This window comes from Daucus carota, chromosome 1 (assembly GCF_001625215.2).
Source record: "Daucus carota subsp. sativus chromosome 1, DH1 v3.0, whole genome shotgun sequence".
Taxonomy (NCBI): Eukaryota; Viridiplantae; Streptophyta; class Magnoliopsida; order Apiales; family Apiaceae; genus Daucus; species Daucus carota.
Window position 1 is genome coordinate 47,784,953 of NC_030381.2, and position 23,516 is coordinate 47,808,468.

At 34.6% G+C, this 23,516-nt stretch overlaps 3 protein-coding genes across 5 annotated transcripts; all 3 read right to left on the minus strand.

Annotated features, from left to right (window-relative positions):
• Positions 1-313: 313 nt before the first annotated feature.
• LOC108197724 (cationic amino acid transporter 1) lies at positions 314-2,915 on the minus strand. Its single transcript, XM_017365417.2, has 2 exons — positions 2,830-2,915; positions 314-2,332 (listed from the first exon to the last, which is right to left on the minus strand). Exon 2 carries the CDS (start codon positions 2,321-2,323, stop codon positions 515-517), a length of 1,809 nt encoding a protein of 602 aa, XP_017220906.1. The 5' UTR covers positions 2,324-2,332; positions 2,830-2,915; the 3' UTR covers positions 314-514.
• Positions 2,916-3,915: 1,000 nt separating this feature from the next.
• LOC108193901 (cationic amino acid transporter 1) lies at positions 3,916-7,470 on the minus strand. Its single transcript, XM_017360749.1, has 2 exons — positions 7,400-7,470; positions 3,916-5,860 (listed from the first exon to the last, which is right to left on the minus strand). The coding sequence occupies exon 2, from the start codon at positions 5,852-5,854 to the stop codon at positions 4,082-4,084; it is 1,773 nt and encodes a 590-aa protein (XP_017216238.1). The 5' UTR covers positions 5,855-5,860; positions 7,400-7,470; the 3' UTR covers positions 3,916-4,081.
• Positions 7,471-9,031: 1,561 nt separating this feature from the next.
• On the minus strand, positions 9,032-12,949 carry LOC108205189 (cationic amino acid transporter 1). Of its 3 annotated transcripts, none has more exons than XM_017375025.2 (3): positions 12,814-12,949; positions 11,161-11,577; positions 9,032-10,591 (listed from the first exon to the last, which is right to left on the minus strand). In XM_017375025.2, exons 2-3 carry the CDS (start codon positions 11,567-11,569, stop codon positions 9,177-9,179), a joined length of 1,824 nt encoding a protein of 607 aa, XP_017230514.1. In that variant the 5' UTR covers positions 11,570-11,577; positions 12,814-12,949; the 3' UTR covers positions 9,032-9,176. The 3 variants fall into 3 exon arrangements, with proteins under 3 accessions (XP_017230514.1, XP_017230515.1, XP_017230516.1); XM_017375026.2 differs by lacking the exon at positions 12,814-12,949 and adding an exon at positions 12,254-12,519; XM_017375027.2 differs by lacking the exon at positions 12,814-12,949 and adding an exon at positions 12,165-12,235.
• Between the last annotated feature and the right edge of the window lie 10,567 nt (positions 12,950-23,516).

The window sequence follows — 23,516 nt, forward strand, 5'->3', positions numbered from 1 at the left end:
GTAGTTTTTGCTGATAGGGTAAGAATTTTCTGAGTTCAGAGTCTACTTTAGTCTTGCAGAAATATTTTACGCAGAGGTAATTAACATATGCAGTTTTTAGTATACAGTATATTTGTGGGCAACTGGTCTAAAATATACGAATGATAGTAGCATACGTCCAGTAAAAAAAAGCGCTGGACATGAAAATTTTTAGACTGTGGTAATCTTCTAATGATACTGTGGCACCCTTTATACATATCCAGCGGTTTTTTCTATTGTACGTATGCTACTAACATATGTATGTCAAATCTGTGATCCAGTATATAATAGGATGTGTCTCAAGAATGAAAACTAAAATAATCAATTCCGAATCTAAAATAATCAATTCCGAATCGTAATTAAGAAATACTTTACCTGTACATATTGATGCTCGCTGAATGTAAAATAATAAAACAATGTCCTTGCCATGTCACACGAAACAAATTTTGAACAAGCTCCAAAGGCTTGATCAAATCTTATTGGAATTTGTCTGCTACTATGTTCTGCTGGCTTCTTCGGCATTTGGTGCTGTTACTGGTGCTACTCCAGCTTCAACATTGGCCATTTCTGCAGCTACATTTCTTGCTTTCGTATTTTCGACTGCTGCATCGTATGAAGCATGTAATCCTACAAGCAAGTAATAGATCAACAGAATTGCTGTCCACACCAAGAATCTGATGTAAGAAGATCCGTCGATAGAACTCATGATGAATATGTTGATTAGTATACTAGCAGCTGGCAACCAAGGCATCCATGGAATACCCCACACTTTCGGTTTTCTTGCTTGTTTCAGACTCAGTTTCAGCCCCAGAGTAGACACAAACCAAAGCACAGCCATGACTGTGTAGCCAATGTAACTCTCACTTACTACCCAAACGATAGCTAAGCCTATCGATGAAAATATGATTAAAACCAAGAATCCGATGAGTTTGTTTCTGTCAGAACTGGATGTCTCACCAGACACGTAGTATCTCCTGACTAATAGCGCGATGGAAACTTGTGAGAAGATGAAAAGTGTGGCGATTGAGAGAAGATTTGCCAAGATATCAAGGCTTGTGAAGAAGGCAACCAGACAGTTTGCAATTGTCATTATAACAGTGGCATTCACCGGGGTCTTGGTTTTCTCATTGATCACCGCAAGAAATGGAGGAGCCATATGCGTTCTTGCAATGTGAGTGAAGTATCTAGCTTGGCCAATGATGTTAGCAAGCACAACTGTAGTCATTCCCTTCAATGCACCAAAAGCGACTATATATTTAGCCCAACTCATTCCAACTGCTTCGAAGGCAATTGTAAATGGCGCATCTGAATCGAGCTGGCTGTATGGCTGCATAAGGCACAATGTGGCTGATAAAAGGCAGTAAAGTGTTATAGTGATGAGCATTGAACCAATGAGGCCAATAGGTATGTCTCTCCCCGGATTCTTGATCTCCTCCCCCAACGTCGAAACACCATCAAACCCCACATATGCAAAGAAAAGCATAGCTGAAGCTCTCAGAACACCATGAACGCCAAAAGGTGCAAAAGGCTGAAAATTAGAAGTATCAATCTTGGTGAGGCCAGCAATAAGGATAAATATCATGACCAGAAGATGGACCAGAGTCGCGAATGAGTTGAACCTTGAAGAGCCCTTGATGCTCAGACACGCGCCAATGCAGATGGCCACTGATAAAACAACTGCAATCGGATCCAACTCGTTGTAGCCATCAGCAAGAACTGAAGCATGTATGCGGAAATCATCAGGTTTGTGGTTACACAATGTGGCAAAATATGAAGTCCAAGAACGTGCCACGCTTGCCCCAGACAAAATGTACTCTAGCAGAAGATTCCCAGCAGCCAAAAAGGCCAAAAAATCACCAAGCTCTACTCTCAGATACGCAAATGAGCCTCCAGCAACAGGAAGCTCCACAGCAAATTCAGTATAACAGAGGACAGAAAGCAGAGCAGATAAACCCGAAATAAGGTACGAGATCACGACAGCAGGGCCTGCATCATTCTTAGCAGCTTGTCCTGAGAGGACAAAAACTCCAGCTCCTACTACTGAACCAACACCGAACCACATGATATCAAACCAATTGAGTGTTTTTTTCATCTCATTCTGGCTCCTAGCGCGCATTTCATTTATCTCCAGGTTGTCACTTGAACGCGTCAGGAGACGATTCTTAAAGCGTGATTTAGTGGCACGGATTGCCCTGCTATAGTTTCCCCAGCTTCGAAACGATTCTTCAGGGAACAAATCATTCTTGCTGCATCCATGGCGCCTTGATATGATTGCGCCTTGGCCACCAGTATCATTGTCACCCATCCTAGTGTCCTGCCAAAATGCATTTGACAAAACACTCACAAAGTATGCTTCCCAAAAATTAATAGATAGTGAGTTTAATCAAAACAAGAATAAGAAAAATTATTAAATTTTCTAGCTCGGGTGAAGAGCTTCAGGATAGTTCCCCTGCTTCCGTCCCTGTCGGGCTAATGGCCAGGAACATTTAGCTATGTTACCCGGACTCGACTAAAAGTGTCCAACATGGATACGGGTCGGAGTATGTAACAAACTCTAATACCCTAGTAGTATAACGATTGAAACATATGATATTCTCAACCTAAAATACACCATTTCGAACATGCACACACATTATACTTAAAAGTTACAATTGCACAACACGTTCATTATTCATTTTGTACTGCATGTATACACACATGTGATCCAGAACACATGATTTATATAATTACACTAATATGTGCACGTCACATGTTTTACTAATTATATAAGAAAAAATTTGTATGTAATGTGATGATAGTGAGAAAACAAACCTCTGAATCCAGATGAGTATATGAAGTATCAAGTGGAGGCAGCAGAACAAATGATTTTACTTAGGCTTAGAAATATTTATACAGCGGCTCAGCGGTGGACTCACGCTACTACTAGGGTATCAGAGTTTGTTATATACTATATTGCTTCCCTAAATACATTTCAACAATTTTATTTTGTTTAATCATTTAATAAAATCAACCCTCAGTTACTGTCATTTATTAAACATTATTTCTAATTTGATTACTTAGAGCATTCTCAATGATTAAAAATGGTTGGTTACATTGAATTTGTAGATTTTTGTCGATGTTTCGATGAGCCTTGCCAGAAAAAAAGCATATTTTTATTATTTCAAGTGTCTATTAATAAGATATATTATTTGAATATAATAATTGATGATGTGATATTTCATTACAGAGATATTCGACAATCCAGTTTGACTATAATTATAGACATCAGTTTTATGTTATTAGAGTGGTGAAATTTATATGTATTATTTATGAATTTTATTTTTAGCATGTCACCTAAACTTTTAGAGATACTTGTATAAACTACACACTCTAAAAGAAAAAAACCGAAATGTTTGACGATTAAACTTTCCGTATCTTGTAATTTTAAGGTGACATTTGTAGTTGGAGAATGTAAATAATAAAAAATAGAAAAAAATTAAAGTATTTGTGTAATTAGGTAGGTGAAAAAGGATTACCATATCAAACTGTTGCTGAGATATGTGGGAATTGGGAGTAAAAATTTCACCAAAATTACTTTAAGTTGTAAGCCATATTTGATCCGGAAAAATTTACATAACACTACACAAACGACTTAGCAAGATCTTCAGATCAAAAATGATTCTCAAGTTTATTTAGCAACTAATTAAGAAAGTCCCGACCAACTTGAAAGTTCGTTTGATGTAACTAAACTTTGGGCGATTCTTATTCTTAAAATCTAGACAATTTGGTTGACCCTCGTCCCTCGCGTATTAGCGGGTCAATTGTATAGTTATACTGACAGAATTATGTTCTCATCTAACTTATTCTGTACTAAATATGAACTGATAAATTGTGCAGACAATGAAATATAAGATATCATTATGCTTCAAAGTAAAATTCAGATAAAATCTATGTTTATGCATTCAAGTTTAGACCATCAAATTTGGAGGAGAACACTCCTACATTAAACTAACAAGCAACCAAAATACCTAATTTTTCCCTGATGTTTGGTTGCAGCTTCAAAATGCATTCAAGTAGTACAATGCTACTTGTAACTCTGATGTTTGGTTGCAGCTTCAGCTTGTGCAGCATCAAATTTTTCCCTGGTTTCATTCGCTGCATCATATGAAGCATGCAATCCTACAAACAAGTAGTAGACTAACAATCCCGCTGTCCAGATTGAGAATCTGATAAAGGACGATCCATCAATTGAACCCATAATGAAGACGTTGGTCGCTACACTAGCCGATGGCAACCAAGGCATCCATGGAACACCCCACAATTTCGGTTTCTTTGCTTCTTTAACAGTTAGCTTTAGTCCAAGGGTAGCAATAATCCACAGAGCTACACACACGATATATCCCACTTTATTCTTGCTAAATACCCAGACAAGAGCTAAGCCTAGAGAAGAAACTATGATCATAGTCAAGAATCCTATAAGCTTGTTTCTGTCTGCATTGGTAGTCTCTCCGGAAACATAGTATCTTCTAACTAATAGCGCAATGGAAACTAGTGAGAATATAAACAGTGTGGAGATTGAGAGAAGGTTTGCCAAGATATCGAGGCTAGTAAAAAATGCAACAATGCAGTTTGCAATGGTCATTATAACAGTGGCGTTTACCGGTGTTTTGGTTTTCTCATTTATTGCAGCGAGAAACGGGGGAGCCATGTGGGTTCGTGCTATGTGAGTAACATATCGGGCTTGACCGATGATGTTTGAAAGCAGCACTGTTGTCATTCCTTCTAATGCACCAATGGCTACTACATATTTCGCCCAATTCATTTTAACGGCTGTAAATGCGATTGTGAATGGTGCATCAACATCAACCTGAGTGTATGGCTGCATAAGGCACAATGCTGCTGCGAGAAGGCAATAAGTTGTTATAATAATAATCATCGAACCAATGAGGCCAATAGGTATGTCTCTCCCCGGATTCTTGATCTCCTCACCCAATGTTGAAACACCGTCAAATCCCACATATGCAAAGAAAAGTATAGCAGAAGCTCTCAAAACACCATCAATGCCAAATGGTGCAAAAGGTTGAAAGTTAGTTGCATCCGCTTTAGTTAAGCCGGCTATAAGGATAAATACCATGACAGAAATATTGACTATAGTCACAAGCGAGTTGAACCTTGACGAACCCTTAATGCTCAGAGATGCACCAACACAGATGGAAATTGATAAAAGCACCGCAATTGGATCTAACTGGTTGAACCCGTCCGCTAAAACTGAAGCATGTATGCGGAAATCATCAGGTTTGTGGTTACACAATGTTGCAAAATATGAAGTCCATGAGCGTGCCACACTTGCTCCACTTACGATATACTCAAAAAGAATATTTCCGGCAGCAACATACGCAATAAAATCACCAAGCTCGACTCTCAAATATGCAAATGAGCCTCCAGCAACAGGAAGTTCCACAGAAAATTCTGTATAACAGAGAACAGAAAGCAGAGCAGATAAACCTGAAATGAGGTATGATATTATGACAGCAGGTCCAGCATGGTCCCTCGCAGCTTGTCCAGTCAAGACAAAAACTCCGGCTCCCAGAACAGACCCAACACCAAACCAGATGATATCAAACCAGTTCAACGTTTTTGTCATCTCATTCTGACTCCTACCACGCATTTCATGTAGCTCTAATTCATCACTAGAACGTGTCAGGAGGCGATTTCTAAGCCGCGATTTTGTGTCACGTAATGCCCTTCCATAATTACCCCAGCTTTGAAATGATTCTCCTGGAAAGAAATTATCCTTGTTGCACCCAAAACGCCTTGATTTGACCTTGCCTTGATCACTTCCATCACCTGTCGACATTTTCTCCTGCCAAATATGTAAAGAATCTTATTTAGAGTTTTTGATATGGCTTATTTAGTTACTGTCTCATTTAAGGTGCTCGTGACAATTAACCAGAGAAATAAAATTATATGAGGCTTTTACGATTTGAGGAGAACACAACACACTTTATTAACAACCATTTGGGATGCTGTTAGATAATTACCCAAAATTGTCGTACAACTAGAGATCATGATTTATAAGGAACATGGAATTCTTATACAAGTTGTTTATGTAGAAGAGATTCTTTTCTATTCAAATTGGTAATCCAAGAAAATTCTACATGTAATTTTAGTCATCTCTGCACCTATATACTATGGTTTTGGGCCATCATATAATTAGTGTAAATCAACACATAACAGAAGAATATAGTTAAGGAGTCTTAACCATGCCAACTATCCGTAAAACAGTCTTAATCACCATGAACAGAGGTATACTTAAACACGTATTCTTCTGCTGGCTGTTTGTTATTGTCATGCTGTATAAATATCCAAGGGTCTATGCAAATTATGATCACAATTTGACACACCAAAAACCCAATGAATTTAACAGTACCACGAGTAGTAAAAGAGGCCGAGTAAGCAACATATGGGTAGGTTTAAGGAAAGGGTTAAGCACCAATTCTTTACATAAGTGAACACCAAGTGGTGGCTATTATATTTACCCATTTCAATTATTAGTACTAGTATGAGTTAAGCTGCTTAAACACCAAACCATTTGTCAATCAGTTTAAAACAGAATCTGTTAATATATCACATCCATTAAGCTACCTTTCTTATTACACTTCTTAAATCTGTAATGCATTATGCATATCCACTAATCTCTTCACACACACTCGGTACAGATTCATCGCATATATTTAACTACTTTCGCCAAGATTCAAACCTTCAAACGCTTGATAATAGAAGAAGAGGACTGTTCCCTATGCTATGGTGCTAGATATTTATTATCTAGAATACAATTTATCCGTTGCAGACTTAAACTCTCGACCTCACGTGTATCAATAAAAAAGAGGCATCTTCTAGGCTACAATGCCAGAGATTCACTAAATAATATTCAATCTTAATCATCACTCAGAACATTAGTAACTATAATCATACACTGATTTCTATATTTAAATTCATCCTTTTTGTAGAATCTATTCAATGTTGTCTTAAATTATTCACATATATACTCATTTTAGGGGTGTAGATTAAATTAATACCAAAATTTTATCACATAAGTATTACAAAAACTAGACATTCTTTTTAAAACAAAATTCGAGGGTTCCTGATTAGGCATAAATCAACCACATGGCACATATACAAAAATGTACTAGTGATTATCAAACTTCTAGCTGTTTGTAAAAAAGCAATAAAATTATAAAATTTAGGGGTAACTATTAAAATCAACTTGCGTATAAATTTAAACAATTCAAAAATTTTGTTACACATGTATAGTATACTGTACAGTGTATTCACAAACAAACACAAATATGTAATTGTAAAATAGGAGATCAAAGCTTGAAGAAAGTGTAAACGGAATTACCTTGGAATTGACGGTGACTAAGAAGAGGGGGAGTGGACTGCCCAAAAGGTGGTGGTTGATAGTTGATGCAAGTCAAAGCTGGTTATAAATTTTACATTTTGGGGCCATTTTAATACTATTACAGTTTCTTGAAAAAAAAATACTATTAAAGTTTATTTTGTGGATTACTAGATTAAAAATCAAATTGGAGATTTTTTTTGTCAGGAAATTGGATATCTTTAAATTGACTAGATGAGATGTTTTTTTCCACTAATTTTGTAAGTATCTTCGAAAATTTAAGAAGTTGTAGCCATAGATAAGATTTTTAATATAACAACATATTCTTATCTTTTAATTCAATGACATTTATTATTCCATTCATTCCATTTTAATAGTCTCTTTTGAAAAATAAAATATATTAAGCAAAGTCTGTTAAATTATATTTCAAGTATTATTTCTATTCTTTTGCACTATATTCACATGTAAGTGTAATAACGTACTGGAAATAATAAAAATAAAAGGATAAATTTGAAAATTTATATACAAATCGGGTTAATTGGCAGAAAGATCATTGAACTCATGGCCAACTTGCAATTAGGACACTGAACTCAAAAAACTTGCAAATGGATCACATAACTAGATTTAACTTGCAGTCAACTCATTGAACTAATAAAAAATTGTATCTAGGTCACTGCGCCGTTAATTATCGGTTGACTTTAACAGGATCCGCTAAAAATAAAAAAAAACTTTGAAAAAAATGTAAAAATTCAATTTTTTCAAACTCGATTTCGAAAATTTAAAACTTCTTAAAAATCTGGAAATTTGGAAATTTTTTTGAAATTTTTAGGTATATTTTTTGAATTTTAGATTTATTCGATTTTTTTCAAAGTTTTTACATTTTTTTAAAAAATTCTATATTTTTTAAAGTTTTTTAAAAAATTTCAGATTATTTTAAGTTTTCAGAATTTTTAAAAAAATCGATTTTTTTAACGGATTCCGCTAAATTCAGCTGATACTTAACGACACAACCTAAATACAAGTTTTTATTTGTTCAGTGAGTCAATTGCAAATTAAATTTAGTTCTATGATCCGTTTGCAAATTTTTTGAGTTCGGTGACCCAACTGCAAATTAGCCTTGAGTTAGAGTGATTTTTTGCCTATTTTTACAACCGCTTTCACGTGTTTGGAAATCGGAGAGATTTGGGCGGGGTTAGTTAGCAGCAGCAAGAACAATTTCATGTACAGCATTGTTTACAGAGTATATACAACGGATGAACGGAACATCGCGTCCTAATAACTAATAAGGTTTCTTAAAGATTTGATAAAAATAATTTAAACTTTAAGAAACAACAAATCCCTGTTTGGGTTCACTATTATTATTACAATATTATATCCAAATTCTTTTAGTAAAAAATATTTAAAAAAAGTTATGAGAGAAAATCTGTAAAAAGTGAGAGTTGAATATATTTTTTTTTTTTTGCTAAATAGGAGTTGAATATTTAATCATTAAAACTCAAATAATAAATGATCTTATATTTAGGAAATGACTAGAACTCCGCTGGAGCGAATTTTTGTACATATTCCTCGAAATACTGTCAAGTACCTGTACTCATGTGAACAATCTTGTTGCATATGATAAGTTAATCACAGTGATTTTACTAGACAAACCTGCAGATTTTCATTACATAAGACTACATTTTTTTCATAATTACATATTACATATAATAGTAAAAGGCAATAGAAGAGTGGCACAGTTGAAAATTCTAAATGCTGCACACGTGTATGTTAAGAAACAAGTTTAGGTACTGGGATTTGCATGACCGTTCTTCTGATCAGCAGCAACAGCCATAGATGCAGTGGATAGAGTATTACCCTCTTCGGTCTTCTTCAATGTCATTGCGTAATCTTTGCCTTCATATTCCTTGGCAATATCATACGAAGCGTGAAGGCCAAAGAATATGTAATATATCAATAGCAAGACAGTCCAGACTCCAAACCTGACGAATGAAGCACTGTCAATGGATCCAAGAAGGAAAATGTTAATGGCAATGGATGCAGATGGCAACCATGGCACCAATGGAACTCCCCAGAGCTTTGGATCCCGTGCATGAGGAACGAAAACCTTGATTCCAATAGTGGCCAGTATCCAAATTGGCACAGTTATGCAATATCCAATCCAGTCCTCAGTAACTCCCCAGTATGCAGAAGTCGCAATTGAGGAACCGAGTATGAGGGCTATACATGCGATGAATTTATTGCGGTCAGCAGTTGTTGTCACACCACTAACATAGTAGCGACGTACAAGAAGTGCAACAGAGACAAGCATGAAGATGAAAAGGGTTGAGATTGAGAGGAGGTTGGCAAGGACATCAAGCTTAGTGAAGAATGCAACAATTGCAGTTGCCGCAAGCATGACAACTGTTGCATTAATTGGAGTTCCTGTTTTAGGACTGACATTGGCAAACCATGGTGGCATCATGTGAGTTCGTGCAATGTGTGTCAAATATCGAGCTTGACCCACAGCTCCAACTAGTAAAACTGATGTCATGCCTTTTAGTGCTCCAGCTGCAACGACATATTTAGCCCAATTCATTCCTACAGCTTTAAATGCAACAGAGAATGGAGCATCTTTGTCGATATCCTTGTAGGGTTGCATGAGACAGAGTGTAATAGCTAGTAAGCAATATAAAGTGGTGGTAATCACCATTGAACCTACAAGACCAATAGGGATGTCTCTAGCAGGATTCTTAGTCTCCTCTGCCATCGTTGCAACAGCATCAAATCCAACATATGCGAAAAATAAGACAGCAGAGGCTTTGAAGATCCCGCGTACTTTATAGGGTGCAAAATCACGGTAGTTATCAGTGTCAGCATTAATAAGACCAGCAATTATGATGAAGAGAATCACTACAATATGGACGACTGAGGCAATGTAGTTCAAACGAGATGACCCCTTGGTGCTAAAAACTGCAAACAGACAAATGACTGCGATTATGCCAATAGCTATGGGGTCAAGTTCATTGTAGTCATCCGTAAGCGCGCTGGCATGAATACGAAAATCATCTGGATCTTGGTTGCAAAGGGTGGCTAAATAGGATGTCCATGATCGAGCCACTGCTGCACCACCAATTATGTACTCAAGAATTATGTTTCCGGCAGCAATGAAGGCCACAAACTCACCGAGTTCAACTCGTAGGTAGGCAAATGAGCCACCTGGAAAAAAGGAAAGAATCCAACTGTAAAAACAACCATACAAACAAAAACGCGTTCCCACGACACATGCTTGTTCATGTCAACAGATGGTAAGCCCAGAATATGAGGATTATACATTAAATCGAAGGACTGAAGTTGAGCGAAACTGCCAAGGGGTGCAGGCGGCCAGATATGTGATACAAAGTTGTAATGCTACAAGGACCAGGTAGCCATGGATCTGGACATCTTACCAAACAAAGAACCACAACCCCCAAGGTTTATCTTATGCACTATAAAGTTTTGTCATTTAACGGGAAGTTACTGAACGGTAAATTATTAAAACTAATAACATGCTTTCGCGATTTCCAACCAAAACTGAATGAATCTAATAGCACGAGATCGGTGTTTCACTAAATTATCTTATAATAAATGTATTCAAATGTATAAATACCAAGGTACTCCATTCTTTTTTATGGGCACATTACCTCAGGTAGAGAATTTTTTTTACCAAATTTTCCAATAAGATATAAGTTAATGATCTTGTTCAAGTTGTGACCCCGTAATAGCATGTAGTTCTTATGTTTATATACCTGCAACAGGGATCTCCACAGCAAACTCAGTGTAGCAAAATACAGAGAGCAAAGCAGAGATTCCAGATACGACATAGGAGAGAACAACGGCAGGGCCAGCATGCTCCTTAGCTTCTAACCCAGTGAGAACAAATATTCCAGCTCCAATCACAGCACCCATACCAAACCACATAAGGTCCCACCAGTTTAGAGTCTTCTTCATTTCATTGTGGCTCCGAGATTTGACTTCCAGCTCAGCCTGGTCAGCTGATCGAGTCAGTACCCGGTCCATGAACCGGGAGGGAGTCTGCTTCAAGGCACTCACATAGTTGCCCCAGCTCCTAAATGACTCCTCGGGAAGAAAATCTTCTTTTGAACACGAACACCCTCTCCTCCTCAGCCCTGTTCCATCTTCACTAAGAACCCCCATCCTACAACCTACATCCACAAAAAGTTACACAAACATAAAAATTACAATTTTCAGTATCTCCCTCGCCTCACTGACTAATCTGAGAACAAAACAAAGATCAGTTACTTTATTTAGAACAAAACAACAAAATCTTATGCAAGCAATGCAGACAAGTACATACAGCTTTCTTCTGCAGTTATACATGTCTCCCAGATTAGCATATTATCACAATTACCACTAACAAATTTCAGCTACATAATCATCAATTTCACATATAGAACTTCCAATATTAACATATAAATAACACAGACAAATCAAGGCACTAAACAAACTCGTATCAATCCATAATCCAAATCAAGCAAGTATTTCTCAATAACAAAAACCTAACACACGCAACATATTAATATACCTCCTTAGCTCCAATCTCTTAAAGCAAACTTTCTTCAACAACTAATACTATGAGCTTGAAACAAACGAATTCACTACACAATTTTTCTACAATTACAACTTGCAACCTCAAACATATTATTATCACTTTTTCTTTACAAATAGAACATCCAACAATAAACACATAAATACCGTAAAAAGAATCAAGCTACTAACGTAACTCACAAACCTTTTTTGCAAAACAACACTATAAGCCTAAATCAAAGCAATTAGACACTTATATTCCTTTCAAAAACTATCGCACACATACTAACATACCTCTATAAGTACAAACTTTCTATAAGTAGAAACTTTCTTCGAAAATCGACACAATGAGCTTAAACCAGAAGGATTACATATACAGCATGGTTTCACATTAGCTGTTTACGAAGATACAATTGACTTTCTCCATAGCCGGCCAAAGATACTAAACTACAAAAGAATAAGATTGTAATTCACAATTTTTCGACAAGCAAACCGGCTTCTGCGGATCTCTCAAAGCTAAACAAATCGCAAATAATTCACAAACAAACAAATTATATCTTACTGTCTACGTGTGTATACTACTACTTGACACTTATCATTAGTTAGCTGTCCTTTTCAGTTCACTCTATCGATCACGCCATTTTTAAATCGACAGCGACGACTTTCGACACTATTTTATTCGAGATTCTACTTAAATAACTTAAATATTAAACAACAGTTGTAACAAACATGATTCTTCAATGAGCTGAATATTCAGTTGCGGACTTCATAGATTCCGTTACTAACTTACTATTAACAGCTACGGATATAAATTAATAAACTTGATAAATTAATAATCTCGATCGAGTGCTTACCGGAGAGATAATGTGAAGTCGTCGGCGACGACTTGCGAGGATATTGGTGGTGTTTCTCTCTCTACTCTCTCTCCAGAAGTAAACGCGGGAAGTGTGGATGGAGTTTGGTGCACGCGATGATTGTGTGTATGGGGGTATATATAGGCAAGCAGGGGTAGTAATTGTTTTTGAATTGAAAAGCGTGTGAACGCTGACCAGCTCATTTTAATTACCGCAAAAGATGTGACGTGTAATTGGGTTGTTTGAGTTTAGTAAAACACAATCAATCCATTCTTTCGATTAATATTTTGCCAAAAATTAATCACTTGTTTTGAATGTATCTGGACCATGATACTGTTTGGTGTTCGTTTTTCGTCATATTTGAGATGTATCGGAATATTTATACATTGGATATTTGGATGTATTGGAATATTTATTTATAGTAGTGTCTATTTTTCATTTTATGTGATTGTGTTTTGTAATTTTTTGAATACTTATTCTGTATATTTATGATTAAACTATTCAATACTAAATATTATTAAATATATGACAAAAAAATATTATTATTTATATTAAATATATTATTATGTATCTTAAAATTTTCTATCAAATTAACGGGATAAATAGATCAATAATTTTATTTGGAGCAGGTTACTGCTGTAGTGCTGTGTTCACAGATTCGCAGCGAAATACTAGTGGAAATGCATAAGTTAGTTAACGTTGCGTACGAGTCTGTGTTTTGAATATTAGTATTACTTTGTCTTCTCTAATGACTAAACGACACACCGATTCTGTGGACTCATATGAGTCCACTGTCTTCCCCCACTATTTGCATAGTATTTAACAATAAAAACTACTATTACACCCACTACTTTCCTCCACTATCTCAAATCTATTATTAAATATTGATGGATCCCACCACTTTACTCACTTTTCATCTAACTTTACTCATTTTTCATACATTGTCTTGGTCTACATGTCCCCCTCCAATGTAAACAATTGAGGGGGACGGAGGGAGTAGTAAACAAATATGTTCACACTGTCCATCAAAATGCAATGAATTAAAATAACTTTGTTTGAGTCTGGATTCAAATAATTTCACCGATTTAGACTTAAAAATAAAATCTTTGATATATCAACACCAACTTAGGCTTATTTTGAAAGTATTTTAAGTTGTAATATAGAAAAATAATAATTTTTATAAGGTTTGATATTGAAAACCTGGACAACTTCTCGTAAAAACTGAAAAATAGTTTTTTTTTTAGAATATGAAGATATGTTTTTCCTAAAAGCAAGGAAGCAGCTTTTGAAACTAAAAATTGTCTTTCGAAAAACTACTTTTAAATTTATCAGATAATTTTTCAGTTTTTAACAAAATCTGCAACTGCGAATTGTAATCGTAATACCAAACAAAGCCTCGGTCCATTCTACCGATTTGCATTTTCACGTCCCATTGATGTTTTATTTACACAAATCAAATGTGTGAATATTTAATTGGGCAAGATTCAAAATTTTGTTGCTAAATTTCTAAGCCGTTTAACTATACTGGATTTTAAATAATATGAATAAATAATTTAAAATAATATGAAAAGTATTACGGTGGTCATAATAAAATTAGCGGCGGTAACAAGTGGCCTGAAATTAAATACCATTATGACCAACGAAAAAGAGTACTACTCCCTCCGTCCCAGTGAATTGTATACAGTTTCCTTTTTGGGACGTCCCATCAATTGTATACATTCCAAAAATAGTAAACTTTTATAATATAAAATATCATTACACCAACTACTTTCCTCCACTATCTTCATTCTATAATAATATAAACATTATTACACCCACTACTTTCCTCCACTGTCTCAAATCTATTACTCCCTCTGTTTGGATATATTAGTCTTTTGATTTTTTTGCACGCACATTTAAGAGCTTTGACCGCACACCTAAAACTATTATTTTTAAAATTTTCTTTTTGTGAATAAAAGTATTAGTGATATATTTTTATTCACAAAAGAAAAAATTTAAAAATAATAATTTTTAGAGTGCGGTCAAAGCTCTTAAAAGTACGTGTAAAAAAGTCAAACGACTATTATATCCAAACAGAGGGAGTATTAAATATACATGAGTCCCACCACTATACCCACTTTTCATCTAACTTTACTAATTTCTTACACAATTTCTTGATTTCCGTGTCCCAGTCATTTGTATACAAATAACTGGGACGGAGGGAGTACCATATTCGAATTCATGAATCAAAGCATGATATACACTAACACTACGCTGATGGAAGAAGTATTACTCCTCCTATGTTTTATGTCAATTGTCAATGATTCACATAAAAAGGCATAGACTACTTGCTTTATCATAGTTGACTAAAGGCCTAGGTTGACTTTGATTTGATGGCCACAAGCCCACAAGTTCATTACTAGCATGAAATATTGGACTAGTCCACGGTGTTTCTCATAGGTGCATGTTTTTGATAAGCTGCTATCCCAACTAATGAGCTAGATTTTATCAACACTAGACGAATGATTTAATATAATAAAATTTGTTAAATAACGAAGATAAAAAATTTGTCAATGAAATAAAAACTTGTCATGATGGGTTTTTGACGGAAAAACCGTGGGTGTGTGATGATTGTGTGTTTATGAATAATTGTGATTAAAGAAACTGTAGATTGCTTTTATATTCTCAATTTTCAATAACTAAGATATGCAAAGTTTATTATATTTATAGAAATCATACCATACATAATTCTTATAGGTCAAGAAATATAAGTTGAATAAAAGTAAGTTTTTTGTGGATGAGGCTATAGTCAAGACGGTGGTCCATGTCTTAGATAAGTCTTATAGAGTCTTCACAAATTTTTTGTTGAGACGGTTTTGATATTGTCGAAGGGAGAGCTCACTCAAGACCTAGTCTTAAAACCCAATAACTCGTTTCAAATTCAAATACATCACAGATTTGGCATTGCCCCAAATTATTGAAAGTAACATTAACCATTGCTTTTGTATCATGGGCAGGGACATATGGAATAAATATGATAATCCTGGCATCCCCAAACTTTTATCCATCGGTGAGGATAACCCTCTAGAGTATAAGATAAGATCTCTTTCTAAACTATCGAAGTATATGATCATCCCAATTATTAGCGAGTATAACCCACAACAATGCATGATCACAATATGCGATCATTCTTCGAATTATTCCTAAGGGCCTTCAATATGTATCTTGATTACCTCATATCTCAGCGAGAATAATCCAACAAAATACATGATTGGGGTGTAGATCATTGCTAGATGCGCTCCAGATTTCATGGTCTTTATATCATCTCGGAGGGATCTTCAATATCTTCATCTAATCTTCAATTGAACATACTCTTCAATATCTTCCTCTAATTTTTAATTGAACATACTCCTCCGAATACAAGGTCCTTCTTCACACAATCTTCATAATCAAGCGATCTCGGAAAAAACCTTCAAGAAACGCGTCCTCTCTCCTCATTCACACCCCCTCCAACCATAAATAATCTTTAGCTAAAACTTGAATTGACATACAATAAATAAAAATATAGCCAATCTCCTAAAAAAAACATTCCAACCACACCCACCTGTTGTTTATAATTATGGTCAACCTTCTATTAATGACTATATTTCTCGAACCTCTACATATATCAGTACGAAATCTGTAGGAAGATTATAAAATTATTTATTACCGTATTAAACTGATATACTTTATCTATAACAATTTAAAATATTAGCCAACCAATATAATTAATACCATCGAAACACGACGTCTTACAAGTTCATCAAATTTTATTTGTTTCGGATTATTTATGGAATATAGTAGCTTGAAAGTTTTAACCTGATTTTGTTTCAGATTAATTAATTATGGGAAAGACAGATTATTTATGGAATATAGTAGCTTGAAAATTTTAATCTGATTTTGTTCAGATTATTTAATTATGGGAAAGAGTAGCAAACAAGTCTCTCTGCACCTATAAATACCCGTATAGATCGTAGGGTTTTGGATCATCTAAACACAACCTCCTCTCTCAGTACCACAAACCTACCATTTAGTTCTCTTACTCGATTTTTAAAAGAGAAACGAGGGGCGTGTAGGTGGCGCCTCTCACATCGCTCCGTTCTATTTTTCTAATTTTTTGAAAGTTTTGGAAGGAAAATATCAAAAATTAAAAATACCTTTCTCTTGCTCGATTTCTAACTCGAAGGTGTCGTTCTTCTATAACGATAAGTGAAGGCTGTTTATACAGTAAAAGTTGATGCAAGCAAATGTAATTATAAACCGTTATATTGGAGTCGACAAATCCAAACATAGGAAAAGAATATAGTCTTAACATGATATTGATGGTTGATTTCAATAAATTAACTATTAGTGATGTATGTTTGTTGGTTATTCTTTTATAATATTTGTTTTGTTCATCAGACATGTTTGTTGTTGTTAATTTTTATATTATTTACTTTGTATACATGAAAAAATTATTCATGCATTATCTGTTTGCTTCGTTCAAGCAACTTTTAAAAGGGTAGTTATATTTAAGTTAGATGTTTTTGTGCACAATCAATCCAAAAAAATTGGGAGAAGGTGACAATGTAAGAACATGATTACTTTTAAAAAAAACAAATAAAATTAAGATTCGTCATACTTTAAATTGTTAATTACGTGTATAAATTTATTTTCATTTTTTCACCATGAATTATAGTTCAATTTTGCAATTTTATATATTAGTACTGGTGTTACATCAAGATTTTTATAATATAAATTTATTTTATCCTACAAATATTAACTTTGAAACATTAATATACTTTTTATTGACAGTCATAAAATTATTTTATTCTACAAATATTAATATTAAATTATTAATATAATTTTTATAAGCCGCCGCAACGCGCGGTTTCTCAACTAGTTTTACATAATATGTAACGATTCAAATTTAGTTAACGAGTATAGCCAGGACTCGTTTCCAGCTATATCCAACTGCATGGCACCTTCTATTTAACAGAAACAGGGCTCTTTTAATCGTATAATGTCAAGCCCAACAAACATGTACATTTTCCTTTCATATACATATCTAGCCTATTCTAGATTGGCTATTGTTTATAACAAAAGTGTATTAGTCCTGGTCCCCGGCATATTAACCCACAGATGTTCAGGATCGTTTCGATTAATTTAAAATAAATACTTCTTATTTAAAATAAAAAAATAAAATAGTATTTAGTTAAAATTTATAAGTGATTAAAATGTTTGGAAAAAAATATAAGTCATGAAACAAAAGTTAGAATTCTTAGCTTTTTATAAGGGGTTTGTCTAGTGTGTGCCCATGGGCACATGCTAAGCACTAAAACCGTTTTATACAAGTGCTTCTCGATTTTTTATACAAACAGTACGAATAAGTGCTTCTAACTTGTAACTCCAAAAGCGTGGCTTAAAAGCTCCACCCAAACAATTGTTGGATCAGTTCATGACGGCTGCTCCCTCCATCCGTCAGAATTTTATACGTTCATTGTTTGCACGTATTTTCAGACTCTTATAAAGTATAGTTCGGTAATATTTTTTTGAATTTTTTAAATAAAATTTTAAACATTAAACTTTTATTCAAAAAAAATAATTTAAAAATATATTATGGAGCTATATTTTAAAAGAGTATTAAAAAACGGGTCAAAAAATATCATATACAATTGAATGAGACGAAAGGGGTAGGGCTTTTTTTTATTCATAACCAAGTTTTCAATCTTATTTTCAAAAATACTACCTTCTCCAATCTTATTTTCAAAAATACTACATTATCTAAATTATTTTCAAAAATACGGTGGTTGCATATGCAACCATATATATGGTGGTTGCGTATTTTCAAAAATACAGTAAAAATAATATTGGAGAAGGTTGTATTTTTGAAAATAAGATTGAAAAAATAATATACATGGTAATTTCTCAAAATTGTATGATTTTAAAAAAATTCCGTTTAAAAAATTCTGTATAATTATTGTCCAAACACTTAAAAAACGAAGGATGTGTAGATTTTTTTTACTCCGTATGCATTCATGGGAGAGGAGAGGCAGTGTTTAACCTGATTGCGAACACCTTAATAGGGTGCAAGAGTGGGTATTTAAATTGTTGGAGGGATTACTTTGTATTAGTACGGCTTTTCAAGGTAGTTCAAGGGCGATCAATCCATATCTACATCAATTTCTTAGGCATTTGGGTAATTGATTGTAGTTGAATTTTGATTTCTTTGTTTGTATTATGATCAATTGTTAGGCAATCGGTGTTTATAGCTTTCGACTATGCACTGTTTGAGGTGTAAATATTGATTACAAAGGCAAATGCATTGTGTGATTGCAGAGTGTTTGATAAAATGCCCCTGAGGAATAGCTTTCGATTATAAGCTAAAATCCTTTTGTTGAATAGCCCCTGAGGAATAGCTTTTGATAAAATAGGTTTAGTTGAATATCTATGGAGGTTGACATCCTAAATCAATGTAGATTGTAAGCTAAAATCATCTCCTTCAAAATTTTATTTTCTTAATTAGATTCTATGCTTTAGAATGCGCTGTTTAAGGTTTTTTAGGCATCTTAATAATATTCAATGTGGAAATTTTGAGGGTTGCTGTAAGTATTGTAATCTAAATAGCAATATTTTGTACACTTATGAAATTGCATGCTTATTCCTTCGTAGATATATTTAGCAAAGAGTTGAGCAGTACTAATTATGCACTCATTTGATCAATTATTTGACAATCATATTTCTTCAATACTTTTTTTTTTGCAAGTTTGTATGTACCTAAGCCCCATTTAGATCTTGCCGAGTCTCGAAGTATGCACAGATGTGTAGAAGATGTACTCCCTCTGTTTTGATTTATTAGACGTTTAAGGATGTTGCACAGGTATTAAGAAAATTTATTGAAATACTCCTAAACTATCATTAAGAAGACACTGTTTTACATTCATGCCCCTTCATTTTACACACCATTTGTAACATCTGATTATAAATATAGACAATAAATAAGGGCAACTAAGGAATGAGATAGTTGACATTACATTGGACACTGATAACAACTAATAATTACAAACAAATGCATTTTTCTAAAACGTCTAATAAACACAAACAGAGGGAGTATTTTTTGAAATGAAAATAAAAGACAATAACAAGAAGTAAAATTTATTCAACTGTCTGCCTTAATTTCATGCTGCACAATTTGTCATTTGTCTCTCACATTGATAATCAATCTCAGGGTCATGTATCAGAAACTTCTACCCTCTATAGCTTTTTGGGCTACTTGTCACTTCTTGGAGTAGTGGTGAGTTTTGGATTATTAAACAAGTAAAACTGTGTTTTTCCCTTCTACTAGATCTGTTTAATTTGGTTTGTCTTTCTGAAAACCTGTTTCAGGGAATGGTCATTGCCTTCTCATTAGGAATGGGGGCTATCTCATGGGTTATAAATTATAATGTTTGAGGTAAAGTTGGTTAGATGCAACTCTGAATTAGCAACAAGTATACAAATCTATGCTTACGTAGAAAGTAGGAATTCTTCACTCACCTGCCGCACCGCACACTCGATTCTTGAGGATTCTTCGATACTCGGGGATTCTTGAGGATTCTTGTTAATGATTAGTTTTGTGATTAGTTGAATATTTTATCACTTAACTACCTTATAGTGTAATAATTGTGTTATTAAATAATTATATTATAAATTGTAAAGGATATTGAACTTAATTATTTGATTATTTGGTTTAAATATATATGTAACTCTTAAAATACATGCATAATATATATTTTTTAATATATCAATATTTGTCGAATCCCCCGCACCTGAAACCCCATATTCTTAAATTTGCCGAATTCCTGTATCCCCGTACCCGCACTCATGCTTCTTAGATGCTTACTTATTTTTGAAGAGAAAAAATTCTATCCAAGTCTGACTTAATATGAAAATAACTTAGAAAGCTGGGCTGTAGCTAGAGGTGGCCAACCGGTCGGTCCGGGGCGGGCCGAGCCGAGTTGGCCACGAAACGAATTCTCAAATGCTGACTCGTGGCCGGCCGGCTTGTTAGGCGGTCCGGTCCGATCCCGAGTTGGGCCTCAGCCATCGAACTCGTGACAGGCTCGCGGATTCACGGATTGTAACGGTTCTTTTTTTAATTTAAATAATTCATATTTTAATTTAATTTAATAATTTTTTTGTATTTTAATTTAAAAAGGACGGTACCTCGTATAAATTTTATTAATTAAAAAATTATTTTACAAATAACTTGAGAGAACTCCTTTCTAGAAAAACAGAACAAACCGTATTGATATAATAAAATAAAAACTAAATGAATAAAATCAAACAAGTGTTAAAATATTTTACAAACTGTTATTGCATGAATGACACATGGGGTAGCTTAGCAAGTGGGAGGTGATTTCTTCAGATTTGGTGCAGTATTACAAATTACAACCTATGACGTGTAAATCCGCTGTAATATACAAAGTGATTCAGAATATACAAAAAACTATATTTTTTGGTGCAGCAGACGTGGACCGATTCGAATCGCGTGAGCCGGTCTGAGCCGAATCACAGAGCTGCATTATTTGTTGATTCGGATTCGCCGGGCCGGTCTGAGCCTGTCCCGGTTTTCTACAAAGTGATTCGTATTTGATTCGTTAATTTTATCGGTTCGTGCCGATTCGGTTCAAACCTGCTCCGAGTCGAATTTTGAGGAATAATTAGCGGTTTGGTTCCAATCGAGCGGTTCGAAACCGCTCAGTTGGCCACCTCTAGCTGCAGCACTCTAATGCCATATTGTGCAGCTGGGTGCGCCACCCGCACCCGGCATATTCCCATATTTTTTCGCCAGGATTCGAACTGCCATATCTCAGTCAATAGAGACACTTACAAAATACGAATAGAGAATCCTAATTGCATTCATTACTGTTCAATCGCAGTAGTCATTGTGGATAGTCATCATCCGCATCTTCTTTTTTCTCTGTTCTTTCGCTAAATTGTAGTAATGATGCTGTATTCATTTCCATCATATCCCCATTATAGCTTAAATGAATGTGCTCTAGTAGCAGTCAATCCACTTGGGCAAGGTAAGTAGCATACTAGTGATCTCCTTGTACCTGATAACCCAAATTTAGGAATATATCTTAAACTCCACCAAAAAAAAAAACCCCTACATACCACTAGTTGGCTATAGAGTCTCCCGCACTAATTTTCCTTTTCTTCCCTACCCTCATAATGAAACTTAGAAAACAGGTCCTAGAGGAAGAACAAGGGACTTACTTTAAGGCATGTTGCTGGCAGTGGTTCTATTCTTTCCTATCTCCCTGGCATCTTCTTAACATTGGTGCTCCTGCAGATACACCCTCGCATTTGAGGACTTAGGATTAGATATTTAATTTGGCATCACACCCGGTGTAGTTGGAACCTTTTTAACACATTGCCAAGCCATACGTCGGTAATAGCTACTGTAGCATTCCCTACAACTTCACTCATGAAAATTTGCATCCAGCACAATTATGTCCTGTAGCTTGCTTCAACTAATTATATCCTTTAATGTTCTACATCTGGCTCGCAGATTTTTCCAGTCAATAATAAAGGCCTTGCTGGAAGTATACCAACTCTAGCCAACTGTTTCATTGCATGGTTAGTTACCCGGAGTGTGCCGTTGCTGTTGTCTTGGACTTGGAGTACCGGAGGTTTTACTTATTTTCTTCACCTTTGAAGATGACAAATGGTTATTATGTATCTTAGTTTTGTTCTTCTTGTCATTATTTTGTTACCTATTGCAATGTTTGGCATCTTCTACAGGAACTTTTCTATACTTGCTTATGTGTGCTTTCACCTTGGCATTTGCCACCGGTTTGGTTCCTGAAACTAAGGGGGAAAACTTTGGTGGAGATACAAGGGTCCTTCAGTTGAGATTCTTTTCTCTCTATTGCATATCTTTATCCTTAAATTATATTAATTGTATCTATAATATTTGCTGTGATTAAAATTATTGTATTATGTATTGAATTATATGTATAGAAACAGATGTGATCTTTGCTATGTATTATTCGCTTACAATTATCGGATGTATTGAACAATATGTCCAGAAACATTGTAATATTTGCTGTGTATTCTTTGCTTACAATTCTTTTATGATTTCAAAAATATGTATGTAAATAATATTTTTTCCGTCTAAATAAGTAAATTTTGTATGAAGATATTGAATATATATACAAAAGAAATATATACTTTAAACAAAATAATTGGTCAAGTCCATGGCGGATGCCCGGCATGCTGGCCAGTGGCTATCCATCGGCGGATGCCAAGAAGTTTGTTCAAGTCTCTTATATAGGTTCTTTATCATGGACGGGACATATTTAAGACTCCTGCAACATATAATTTTTAATTTTGTTTTCTGAATAAAATTTAATGTTTTAATATTTTTAGAAAGAAAAATGTTTAAAAATAAATTATGAAATTATATTTATATATGTTTTGAAATACATATGAAATAATGAAAAAAATCGTAAAGGAATGAAAGTTAGGGAGTACTTTTCTTTCAACAGAAAACCAAGTGCTTGGTACGCACAATGCAACTTACAAGCATCCACAGGTTATTTCCCTAACAGTGCTGGTTCTTTTCCTTTAGTCCAACTATTCAATGATACGTCCAATGTACTTGGACTCATGTGTCGTCAATTTGATTGAAATTTATTTATTTTTTAGTCATCAAGTTG